Raw genomic sequence first — 13,352 nt, forward strand, 5'->3', positions numbered from 1 at the left:
CTTTTCTAGTAAATGCAGAGTTGTATATGTCTATATTTCAATAATAGTGATATATTCAGCATAAGCTGAGAATACAAGTGGAGCAGGGACATGGGAACCATGCCTAAAGTCTAAGTGGTCCCACACCAATTGGTGGAGTCATCTGACATGATGATCTTGCATATTACCTGGATGTCCTACAACTTCCAGCCTGCCCAGACAGCCGTTGGCTGTCTCGGTTTGCTGGGAATGTAGTTTTGCAACAGCTGGAGGCCCACAGTTTGGAGATCACTGGCCTATATCAACATTTCCCTGTCATATGCACATATATTGGGAAAGCAGGTGCTCCAGATTTACTGACTGCAGAGCAATAGTCTGATGTGTACTGAAATGGTCTGCAGCAGTTCTAGGTGGGGAACTGGCAGGATTGCTGTGGGCAGGGAGTATACAGAAAGGACGGTCATAAAAAGCTGAGGAAAAAACAATGCATTCTGGGAGGACATGGAGGGGAGTGAATTGCAGACCAAAAAAAATAAAAAAAATAGAGAGATTTTTGGTGATCTCAGAATTTGGAATGAAAGGTAAGCAGTGCTATATCCCCGATGTTTGAATACCCAGTCAAAGCATACCTGTCAAAAAATAAAAAATAAAAAGACTTTTTGGCATGTCTTTGGAACACGTGAAAAGTATTCCTCTCTCTGGGGCTGAGAGAGTAGAGTGCAGCCACACATTTATAAGACAAGGATGGCCCCATAGACTTACAGTATGAGGACATCCTAGTCATGTGACACAGAGCTCTTGGGCGGGAGATGATTGTACGGGATCACATGCAGGAGCTTGCTAGAGGACACCAATAGATCGATTATAAGGAACCATATAAGAGAGACAGTGGCGCTAGGGTGGGAGTCTCCATTCCAAAGTAATACCTGCATTTTCAGCTTTTGCCCAGAATATTACTTTAAACTGCCTAAATATTAAGGGAGATCAAATAACACTTTAATAAAAAGATGTTAAGTCACATACGTCCTCAAGAACTGAGGAAGAGATTAGATAGATCTTCAAACAAACCGGGGGAGATTTATCAAAACCTGTGTAGAGGAGGAGTAGTGCAGTTGCCTATAGCAACCAGAGCGCTTTATTCATTTTTCACATGCCTCTTTAGAAATGAAAGAAGCAATTTAATTGGTTGCTATGGGCAACAGCACCACTCTTCCTCTACACAGGTTTTGATAAATCGCCCCCACTGTCCGAAGACTTATATAAAATATGATTTAATTAAAGAAGCAGCAATCTAATTCGTTTCTATGGGCAACTGGTCTACTTTTCCTCTGCACAGGTTTTACAGGATTCCAAATTTGGGGTTAGATGTTTATAGTATGACTTACTTACACCAGTAAATTAGTAGTCATTTATACAGTAACAAGAGTGATCACACACTCCAAGTTGAAAGCTTATATTAGTTTATAAAATGCTTTAAAAGCCTCTAAAGCAAATTTTGCTGTTCTCTATAATCCTCAGAATCCTTTGTTATATAGTAATGTGTATGAGGAGATTGCTAACCCATATGTGATACATGTGCAGTGGAAGTGCTGCATACTATGGGGGGAGATTTATCAAAACCTGTCCAGAGGAAAAGTTGCTGAGTTACCCATAGCAACCAATCAGATCGCTTCTTTCATTTCTCACAGGCTTCTATCAAAAATGAAAGAAGCGATCTGATTGGTTGCTATGGGCAATTCAGCAACTTTTCCTCTGGACAGGTGTTGATAAATCTCCTATATGTTGGATTCCTGTCATATTTCTTAATACAATACTTGAAAAAGGGAGAATTAGGTCTGTACATTTATGTATAGCTGTATGAAGCCTGCGAATCACAAAAGAAGCTTTCCCAAAATGTTATATTAACAGACCAGAGATACCTCAGTCAATCAGTCTGTTCTTTGCACATGATACCAATAAACAAAAATCAATTAGAAGCTGTACAAACTTTTATTTCTTACTTTGGCTCCAAATTCAACCAAATTTGCTAAATTTTGTAAAGACTTGGCGACCAGCGTCAATGTTCTTGCTGCAGTTGGTGAGGGAGAGTCTGTCAGGTAGAGAGAAGTGAAGGTTAACAGAAATAAGCAGAATGATCCATAAAGTTTTATGTTTACTACTTAAGTGTTAGGTTACTTATACTTTGCACATTTGGTCACTATTTTTCTGTTTCAGTGCTCGCTTGAAAAATACAAAAGTATACTGGAAAAATGTGTCCTCTTTATAATTCTAGTTTCGGTTAAAAATACACTTGCAAAATGCTTATTACTTATACTTAACTTATTACAGTCTCATATCCACCAAGTACCACAAGTCCCAGAGCCTTTCATTAAAGGGTAACTCCGGCCCTAAGAAATCTTATCCCCTATCCAAAGGATAGGGGATAAGATGTCTGATCGGGGGGGGGGGGGGGTCCACCGCTGGGGACCCCTGCGATCAGACTTATCCCCTAACCTTTGGATAAGGGATAAGATGTCTTCGGGCCGGAGTTACCCTTTAAGGAATGACATTTTATCACTACAGAGTTTCATATAATAGATCTCTATGTATAGGATCACATTTATCATTCACTATAGATTTAATTTATCAAAACGTGTGCAGAGGGAGAGTGGTACAGTTGCCCATAGCAACCAGATTGCTGCTTTCATTTTTAAAGTCCTCTGAGAAATGAAAGAAGCTATCTCAACGATTGCCATGGGCAACTGCACCACTCTTCTACACAAATTGTGATAAATCTCCCCCATTGGGGATTCATTTTCTACCAGTTCTTTTATTGCAGCTGTCCTGAGATTTGTCTATGGTCTTGGTTGATTTTGTGACCTCTCATTCTGCTGAACCATAATGGCTTTATGGTCCAGATTTTTCCACCTTTCTGAGGGACAAAAACTGTCTGGTTTGCCCATAGCAGCCAGTCAGAGCTCAGTTTTCATTTTACCACAGTAAGGGTATGTTGACACTGCGTAATTCCCACAGAATTATGCAAGTGGAATTTTGTGCAGTGAACATTAACATAAATGTGAATGGGTCTTCCGCGAGAAATTTCAGCAGCAGACAATTCCGCCGCTGAAATTGTTCCACGCAAAGAAAGAACATGTTCATTCTTTGCGCGGAAGTCCACGAGCACTGCATAGCCATCAATGGTGATGGCGCAATGTCGGGTGGTTCTACCGCTGAAGTATTTCAGCGTCGTCCGCCAGATAGAATCTCCGCTCGCCCTAAATTCTGCCAGCGGAGATTCCGTAGTGTGAACGTACTCTAATATTAGAAATAAAAGCTAAGCTGTGATTGGTTGATATTGGCAAACCAGGTTTCTGCTCTCAAACCCTATTGTTAGTTAATTGATCCCTTGGCGCTTAAGGGATCAATTAACTAACAATAGGTATGTATGGATTCAGGGTCAAAAGCGCTATAAAGCCATGCCCTTTATACTGTAAAAACCTGCTTACAAGTCCGTCTGATACTAAGTTTCCAAACAGCTTTTTCTGGGATTTTCTTTTTAAATTCCACTGCAGTTTGAGCAAAAGCCAGCAGTGTATCCAAAAGGAATGGGAAATATAAAAGGAAAAATCTACTTCTGACTTAGGTTCAAAAACTTCAGTGCCAGTTTTCAAAAGAAACAAAAAACAAAAACACACCAGAAAAAAACCTGTGTGGAAACCTAGCCTTAGATATATATTATCATAGGGATAATATATATATATATATATACACACACATATACATACACACACAGTACAGACCAAAAGTTTGGACACACCTTCTCATTCAGAGTTTTCTTTGTTTTCATGACTATGAAAATTTTAGATTCACACTGAAGGCATCAAAACTATGAATTAACACATGTGGAATTATATACTTAACAAAAAAGTGTGAAACAACTGAAAATATGTCATATTCTGGGACCTTCAAAGTAGCCACCTTTTGCTTTGATTACTGCTTTGCACACTCTTGGCATTCTCTTGTTGAGCTTCAGGAGGTAGTCACCTGAAATGGTTTTCACTTCACAGGTGTGCTGGTGATGAGGAGGAGGTGTGATGGTGTGGGGGTGCTTTGCTGGTGACACTGTTGGGGTATTTATTCAAAACTGAAGGCATACTGAACCAGCATGGCTACCACAGCATCTTGCAGCGACATGCTATTCCATCCGGTTTCGTTTAGTTGGACCATCATTTATTTTTCAACAGGACAGTGACCCCAAACATATCTCCAGGCTGTGTAAGGGCTATTTGACCAAGAAGGAGAGTGATGGGGTGCTGTGCCAGATGACCTGGCCTCCACAGTCACTGGACCTGAACCCAATCGATATGGTTTGGGGTCCACAGAGTGAAGGCAAAAGGGCCAACAAATGCTAAGCATCACTGGGAACTCCTTCAAGACAGTTGGAAGACCATTTCAGGTGACTACCTCTTGAAGCGCATCAAGAGAATGCCAAGAGTGTGCAAAGCAGTAATCAAAGCAAAAGGTGGCTAGAACCTTTTTTGTTATGTATATAATTCCACATGTGTTAATTCATGCAAGTTTTTGCCTTCAGTGTGAATCTACAATTTACATAGTCATGAAAATAAAGAAAACTCTGAATGAGAAGGTGTTTCCAAACTTTTGGTCTGTACTGTATATTACATTCAGGTTAGGACAGCTGTGTGCTGTGGTTTATGAAAATTACATAAACCCAGTAATAAAAGGAACAGATATGAGACATCTTGGGTTAAACAATTGATTTCATGTTTCAGGTACTTATGATGCTGGGTATAAATGACTATAGTTGTTTCCTTTGAGCATTTTCTTACTACTCATATTTATATCATAAAGGGGTAGCCCCATGGTTAAATAATACGATTACCTGTTAGAGCTGACAAAATGCTCCTGTGTTTTGATCCTGCTGTTACATACATGTCATGGCACCCCCTGCTTTTCCTTGTAAAACCTCATCTAATGTGTTAAGCAATGGTGGTCATAAGTATTAAAAGGGATACTCCACTGCTTCCTGCTGCACCTGGGTCTTCAGAATTTTTGTTTCTAAACGCTGGGTGCGGTGGACGTGTCGTCACGCCCCCCCCTCCCATAGGCATGTATGGAGGGGGCATGGTGTGACGTCACAAGGGGATGTGGTATGACGTCACGGCCACCGCACCCAGCATTTAGAAATAACGTCAGGGAGCAGCAGAGTACCCCTTTAAGTAGCACCACCCAGTTCCTCCTTCACTCAGACAGTTAAGTAATTCCTGCTATTGCACAGGTACGTTGTTCACAGATGCAGGTTTGAACTTCCAGCCACAGATTTACTGCAGTGAAATTTCTGTAGTGGTAAATCCGCAGTAAATTACATTAACCTCAATGGGGTTGCAGATTTTGGCTGAAGGGCTATGAAAGGAACACTAAGGGGCGCATTAAGTATTTAATATCAATATCTAGATCCAGGATAATTTAGTCAAATTATTCCAATAAAAAAAAAAAAACCTGTGTTTTGCATTATGTAATAAAATTACATTTAACTGCATAACAAAAAGGAAAAAAAAAAAAATTATATATATATACTCAGTAGACTTTTAAAACAAAAAAAAAAAACACATATGCTTACCTTCCTCACTTCAGTCGCACTACCCGCTCAGCCAATCAGCAGCTGGTGCAGGAAACAGAGGTGGCCGCCAATTGTCTTAGCGGGCAGTGCATGCATCGACCTTAAACAATGCAAGCGCTGTGCAAAAGGAGCAGCTCAGGAATCACAACGGCAGGACAAGGAAGAAAAACGAGTGTTTCTTTTCTGTCTGACCACAGTGCGCTCTGCTGACACTTCTGTCCATGTCAGGAAGTGTCCAGAGCAGGAGAGGTTTGCTATGGGGATTTGCCCCTACTCTGGACAGTCCCTGACATGGACAGAGGTGTCAGCAGAGAACACTGTGGTCAGACAGAAAACTACTCAACTTTCTGTGGAAGCATATAGCAGCTGATAAGTACTGGAAGGATTAACATTAACTTTATGCCACCAGTCGTTTAGATTTTTTTTTTCCCTCCAGAGTACCCTTTTAAATGTTTGTGAATAAAATTGAGATACTTTAAGGATACATACCCGAGATGATATTAAACATTCTTGGATTAAGGATAGCAGGGCAGATTAGTCGCAGGAAGACAAATCCACTGAAAATAACAAAGGAAAAAAAATCATTAGACAAGTTAAAGGCCCCAAACCATTATTTTTTTATACTTCGTATTAACACTTTCAATACAAATATACTGGCAATGAAATTTGTTTAAAGACATACAAGAGAAGATAACTAATAGTATCTCCAGTGGAACAAATCTTCTGTTTTCTATGCACAACTTGAAATAGGCACAGAGACAATGAGAAGCCAAATTATTTGTGTTTTTCTTGGAATATCTTCAGAAATAGAATTTTAACAATTATTTTGCATGTAGTCACTTACCTAACAACCCTTGTCCTCATAGTTGTATTAGAAGGCCACTTTTGTTGAACAGACCTTTGTAAGCACCCATAAATATATCTTAAAGTTCTGTTAAAAGATATGGAATAAGTAAAATCATTACATGTTCTGTCACTACACACAAACATTTGCTCCAGCACCCATCGTAGTAGATACACAAAGTTCACAAACATCTAATATGTGCATGCATAGCCTGATAACTCCTCCAGCTAGTTACAGAGAAGTAAACAATTTGGATTTTAGCCGTTACAATCCATTGTAATTCAGATGTTTTGTCAAGTTCAGAAAGCCAATTTCCATACTACTTTTTGGGGAATTATGAGTTAATGGAGGTAAGGGGGGTCTTCATTCAGGATCTCATCTCTTGGAAACAATGGAGAGTTCACACCAATAATGGGGGGCATTTATCAAAACATGTGCAGAGGAAAATTGGAGCAGTTGCCCTTAGCAACAAGTCAGATGGCCTCGGAAAAATAAGTATAGAAGCAATCTGATTGGTTGCTATGGGCAACTGCTTAAATTTTTCTCTGCACAGGTTTTGAGAAATCCTCCCTAGTGTGTTCTGATCTTGAAGCGGGTACTCCGGTGGAAAACTTTTTTTTTTAAATGAACTGGTGCCAGAAAGTTAAACAGATTGTTAATTACTTCTATTAAAAAATCTTTACCCTTCCAGTACTTTTAAGCAGCTATATGCTACAGAGGAAATTCTTTTCTTTTTCGTCTTGTCCACAGAGCTCTCTGTTGATACCTCTGTCCATGTCAGGAACTGTCCAGAGCAGCATAGGTTTGCTATGGGGATTTTCTCCTGCTCTGAACAGTTCCTGATACGGGGATTAGGTGTCAGTAGAGAGCACTGTGGACAAGACAAAAAAGAAATTCAAAAAGAAAATGATTTTCTCTGTAGCATACAGCTGCTAATAAGTACTGGAAGGGTAAAGATTTTTTAATAGACGTAATTTACAAATCTGTTTAACTTTCTGGCACCCGTTGATTTAAAGAAAAATGTTCTCCACCGGAATACCCCTTTAAATAGGATCAGGCCAGCAAGGGGTGCTCTGTAATCATCTCATTGTCAAGAGACCCTAATAGTGTGTTCACACAGTAGCTGTATGTTATAGCATAATACACACATAAGACTTCAAAACTCAAGTATTACGTCTGTAATGAGACACCCATTAAATTAAAACAAAGGTCTGGTTGCCAAACAAACAAATGCCTGTAAGATCTGAGTGTTCCTGTTTATGGGAAAGGAATATAGCTGTTCACTGCTATTGATGGTGTCTGGCCAGCTTAAGTGACCAAGCTACAACGTGTAACACATTATTATTTATCAATTAGGACCAGAACTCCTAACTTACGGAGGAAGTATTTCTGCGGCCATAAAAATTTTTTCCACCAACTCTGAAAGCAAAGCCAAGAGGTGGGCCAAGTTAGCGTTCACATCTTCATTCTTCTCCAGCTTGGAGGGATTCAGCTGTATAAACAGTAGATACAGTAAATGACGGATGTGTAAGTCAATGGGATAAAAGATTTAGAAACTGATGTGACAGACCTGATCTTGACTAAGGCTGGGTTCACACCACGTTTTGTTAAATACGATCCCCGTATACGGCTGGGAGGAGGGGGGCGGGGCTTAATCGCGGCGCCCGCACTCAACCGTATTCGGGAACCGTATTTAATGTATGTCTATGAGCCGACCGGAGTGAACCGCAGCCTCCGGTCGGCTTCGTTTTCGGCCGTATGCGGTTTCCCGACCGTAGGCAAAAACGCGCTCGACCACGTTTTTGCATGCGGTCGGGAAAACGCATACGGCCGAAAACGAAGCTGATCGGAGGCTGCGGTTCACTCCGGTCGGCTCATAGACATACATTAAATACGGTTCCCGAATAAGGCTGAGTGCGGGCGCCGTAATTATGCCCTGCCCCCCCTCCTCCCAGCCGTATACGGGAACCGCATTTAACAAAACGTGGTGTGAACCCAGCCTAAGTCAGTAATTCCCAAAATTACAACCAGAGGGGACCCCTAAAAATGTTTTGGGTCCAAGCAAAACCCTAATGTTATTCTTGCCACAAAGATGCTTGACAAAAAGGTGGGTGCAGAATTATACAGTTCTTGCTATTATTTGGTTCAGACATGTTTACCGCTTTATCCCGCAGCAAATCCCACTATGAGCAAGTTAAAAATCAGTTTGCCTACCCCACAGTTTCCCAACCAGGGTGCCTCCAGCTGTTGCAAAACTATAACTCCCAGCATGCCCGGACAGCCAACAGCCATGAATTATTCTAATTCTGACTTTTCAGGTTGTCCACTCATGACAGCACCACGAGGCATACCAGATAAGTCTTGATTTAGGGAGGAACCATGGCCTGCAGCATCTTTCGGCCAAACCTAAGGTCCTGAGAAGAGGCCACATCCAGCGTATAATGCTTGAAGAAGGTGTGCGGAGAAGACCATGTTGCCACTCTGCACGAAGCTCTCTCGGCCCAGGAGACTGAAACGGCCCTAGTAGAATGAGCTTTGATGCCTACCGGAACATCTTGACCCGCAGCACTATAGGAATGACTGATTGCTGACTTAAGCCATCTGGAAATTGAGTTTTTTTGATGCCTTCTTCCCCCTATTTGTTCCTTGATATTGAACAAATAGGCTAGAATCTTTCCTCCAGGTCTTAGTAGTCTCCAGATAGTGTATGACCGCTCTCCTGACATCCAGTTTATGGAACTCTTCCTCCTTTTTGTTTTTGGGACTGGCACAGAAAGAGGGAAGAATTAAGTCTTAAGACCTATGAAAATAGGATACAACTTTTGGGAGAAAGGCAGGATAAAGCTTTAGAATAATCTTATATTCGAGTACAGTAAGGTAAGCATAATCAATAGACAAGGCTTGGATTTCACTTACTCTTCTGGCAGATATTCTTGCCACTAGAAACACAGTTTTCCAGGTAAGGAACCTGATTCCGACAAAGGTTCAAAAGGACTTTTAGTTAAGAGATGATAATACAATATTCAAATCCCAAGGGAAAGTAAGATAAGATATTTTCGGTCTTTTTTTCAAAGTAAAAATTTATTGAATTTTAATATAATACAAAACAGAAACAAAAACAAATTCCAAAAGCAGAATTAGGATACAGACTCCGCCAGGTTCCATCAGAAATAAAAAAGTAGCGTAATAGTCTACAATAACGGGTCTAAGGACAGGTCAAAAGTATATTACAGTAAACGAAGAGGACAGGCACACTGCTAGGAAAACCCGTGGGCAATCGAAACAGGGGATGGGAGGCAGTTATGCCAGTGTGTAGCAAACTCAGAACCTTGACCCAGGTATGTCACCCATGACCGGTAGAGTACACTCCAAGTGGGGTCTGATAGGAAGGCAGAGGAGAAGAAAAGAGGATGGCGGGAGGGGGAGAAAAAGGAAGGGAAGGAGAGAGAGGCGACAGGGAGACAAAGAGCAAGAAGAACTCACCTGGCAAGGGAGCTGCAACCGGATGACCAGCCATCCAGCAAGGAGTGATTGCATGAAATGGGGAGGACATTGGACGGTGCAGAGCTATCAGGGCGAGTGTGGGGGAAGAGTAACGAGTGTTAAGTGGCTAGACCTAGCGATGTGTATTCCGGAGAGGCAAGGAATGAGGACCAGGGATGCCAGATCGAGAAATATCTGGTCAATTGGGAGGGAGACTCAGCCATGAGTTCCTCCATTCTATGGAGATGTGTCACTTCCCGGAGCCAGGACGAGATGGTTGGAGGGATTGGAGATTTCCAGTGGCGGGGTATCACTATTCTGGCTGCCATGAGGAGGCAGGAGATCAGTTTAGTCGTGGCCTGAGGCAAACCCTTCGGTAGTATGGAAAGGAGCAGGGTCTCAGGAGTTCATGGCAGATCGATAGAAGTGATATGGGATATCAATTCACAGGTCTGCCTCCAGAAGGGCAAGAGACGCGGGCATGAAAACCACACATGAAGCATCGAGCCACAATGTTCTCCGAGCCACCATGTTCTCCGTACCTCCAACATTCATCCGAGACACCAGGATAAAATTTAGCTAAGAGAGTCGGGACTCTATACCATCGAGAAAACTTTAAAATTGGTCTCTTGAGCTCTACATGAGATGGAGGTGCAGTGACACCAGGACAGGGCTTCAGACCAGTCACTATCAGGTATAGCGTGTCCCAGTTCACGTTTCCATCCCGATTTGTTTGGGAGCGGCTTTGATGTATAGTGTTCTAGAATCAGCGGATACAGTATACTAATAGTGTGGTGCGGGGTTATCTCTTGGGTGCAAAGACATTCAAAAGTAGTGAGAGGTCTGTGGAGACGTGTGGGTTGAGTGGCTACTGAGTAGAAGTGATGCAGCTGGAAGTATTGAAAAAGATGAAGGGGTGTCAGGGGGGTTTCCTGTAAGAGCTCGGATAACTGTCTCAGGGCTGACTGGGTCGAGAGATCGCGAAAGATCGTACCAGAGGCCCTAGAGAAGTTTATGAACGAGTCTGAGTCATAGGCTGGTAAAAATGCTGGAGATATTTTTGGTCTAATTCTGGATACTGCTGAAAATAACCTTTTGACCCATTTGTGTTCGGCAATGCTGACATAAAAAAAACACCCAAGGGCTGCCGCCTGAACTTCTAGTGTACTCCGAGATAAACCTAGATAAAACCCATCCTGCAGGAAATCTAATAGTCTATGAATATCTGGGTTAAGAGGAGCCAAACCAGGATAAAAATGTCTTCCATTGTTTAAGATAAATGGAGCATGTAGAATCCTTTTTAACTTTTTAGGAGATTGTCAACCACCTTTTTAGAGAGACCCTTTTGTTCTAGCACAAGTCCCTCAATAACCAGGCTGCCAGCTGGAGATTCTTTAGATCTTTGTGGAATAGAGGGCCCTGGCACAATAGATTGTCCCTCTGAGGAAGAAGAATGGGCTCCACTATGGCAAGTTCTGTAAGAAGACTGAACCAGCTTCTCTTTGGCCACATCGGGGCTATGAAGATGAATTTTCCTAGTCTCACGTTCTGGAGAGCTCTCATGATCAGAGGAATTGGTGGAAAAGCATGTGAGAGATTGACCAACCATACTTGCTGAAGAGCATCCACCACCTCTGGGTTCTCTCTGGGATTGAGAGTGAAGAAACTGAACTCTGCGATTCTTCAGGGAAGCAGAAAAGTATTTTTCCGGAAGACCCCAAATTTGAGTCAGAGAGAGAAAGACTTGAGCATTAAGGGACCAATCGCCTGGATCTAAAACATGGAGACTTAAAAAAATTTGCTGATGGGTTGTCAATTCCTTTCAGATGTACTGCAGAAAGGGATAACACATTTTGTTCTGCCCAACATTTTCTCTGCTAGAATCTTCAGGGGTGTGTGTCTTGTTCTGCCCTGATATTTGATAAATGCCACTGCTGTAGTGTTGGCCGAGTAGACTTTTACATGAAGGCCCCCCACTAGATTTTTTTGAAGCTTTTAAAGCTTTGAACAATAATGCTCTATAATTCGAGGAACAGGTTCGGGTTTCTTGGGACCAGGAACCCTGAAGTTGGAGATCTTCCACCACGGCTCTTCAGCCCCACAGACTGGCATCTGTTATGGAGATAGATGGAAGAGAGATCCATGGTACCCCTACAAGAAGATTTTCCCTCTTCAACCACCACTTTGGGATTTCTTTACAATAAGAGGAACCGTCATCTTGCTCTCTAGGGACAACAGAGCGATCCCAGGTTTTCAGTATTTGTGACTGAAGAGTTCTGGAAAGACTGACACCAGGGTACGGCTGGAATACAGGAAGTCATGGACCCTAGCAGGGACACGGCTTCCCTCAAGGTAACGGATTTGTTTTGCATCACCTTTTTTATCTTCTGAGTGGAGGATACTTTCTCCACCGGAAGAAAGGTTTTTTTGTACCTCGGAATTCAGGATCATGCCTAAGAATCTCTTTGTTCTGGAGGGAGAGAGATCCAACTTCTGGAAATTTATTATCCAGCCCATGTCTTGCAGGCATGACACTGTCTGCTGGACATGCATAGATAGCAGGTGATAAGAACTGGCAGTAATCAAAAGATCATCTAGGTAGGGAATGATGGTGATCCCCTCTAGTCTCAGGGAGGTGCCGAGAATATTCAAAAAGGTAGAGCTTTGAATTGGTAATGAAATACTTTTTTTTTTTTTTTTTTTTTATCGGACTGCAAAACAAAGGTATTTCAGGTGAGGCTCGTAGATAGGAATATGGAAGTAAGCGTCTTTTAAGTCGATTGTCGCCATCCAGGCATTTTTCTGGATTAGTGGAATGGCAGACTTCAACGTTTCCATTTTGAACATTTTGTATGTAATACATTTGTTTAGAACCTTTAACTTTATTATGGTCCTGAAGGAATCATTGGGCTTTGGAACTAGGAATAGGTTGGAAAAGTGTCCTAGGCCTTGTTCTTGCTGAGGAACCGGAATAATAGCCCCAAGGGATAACAGACCTTTTATACCTGAGCTGAGCCTCATGTTTGCATTTTTTTTTGCATATATCCTCTCTAGAAGTTTTATTAGAGGATTTTGTAGTTGTTCAAGCCAGATGAACAAGGATCTTGCTACCATAGAGGCCGCAATATTGGGGTTAATCTGAGCAGAACAAGAGTCCCACAATTTTCTTAACAATCCGTCCACCTTACGATCTAAGGGATCTTTTAGTTGAGAGCTATCCTCAAATGGTAAGGATGTCTTTTTAACAACTTTAGATACTTGTACATCAATTTTTGGAATTTTGTTCCATAATTACATATCCTCCTCATTAAATGAAAATTTGGAATGGAATTCCTAGGAAAGTAACAGCCTTTTCTCAGGTTCTTTCCATTCCTCAAGAATAAGATCCTTAATATTGTCATGAACGATGAAAACCTGTTTTTTAGGTTT

At 41.7% G+C, this 13,352-nt stretch overlaps 1 protein-coding gene across 4 annotated transcripts in view; it reads right to left on the minus strand.

Annotated features, from left to right (window-relative positions):
• Positions 1-13,352, minus strand: part of RASA1 (RAS p21 protein activator 1) — a 107,510-nt gene that overhangs the window by 19,873 nt on the left and 74,285 nt on the right. For 2 of the 4 annotated variants that reach the window (XM_056538741.1, XM_056538733.1), the window contains exons 19-22: positions 7,817-7,932; positions 6,441-6,527; positions 6,086-6,153; positions 1,979-2,068 (exon numbers count right to left, since the gene is read on the minus strand). In XM_056538741.1, the coding sequence (XP_056394716.1) occupies positions 1,979-2,068; positions 6,086-6,153; positions 6,441-6,527; positions 7,817-7,932 (361 nt within the window). The remainder of the gene's footprint in view (positions 1-1,978; positions 2,069-6,085; positions 6,154-6,440; positions 6,528-7,816; positions 7,933-13,352) is intronic. The other 2 variants (XM_056538760.1, XM_056538752.1) reach the window with 1 other exon arrangement.

Source organism: Hyla sarda, chromosome 1 (genome assembly GCF_029499605.1).
Source record: "Hyla sarda isolate aHylSar1 chromosome 1, aHylSar1.hap1, whole genome shotgun sequence".
Classification (NCBI taxonomy): Eukaryota; Metazoa; Chordata; class Amphibia; order Anura; family Hylidae; genus Hyla; species Hyla sarda.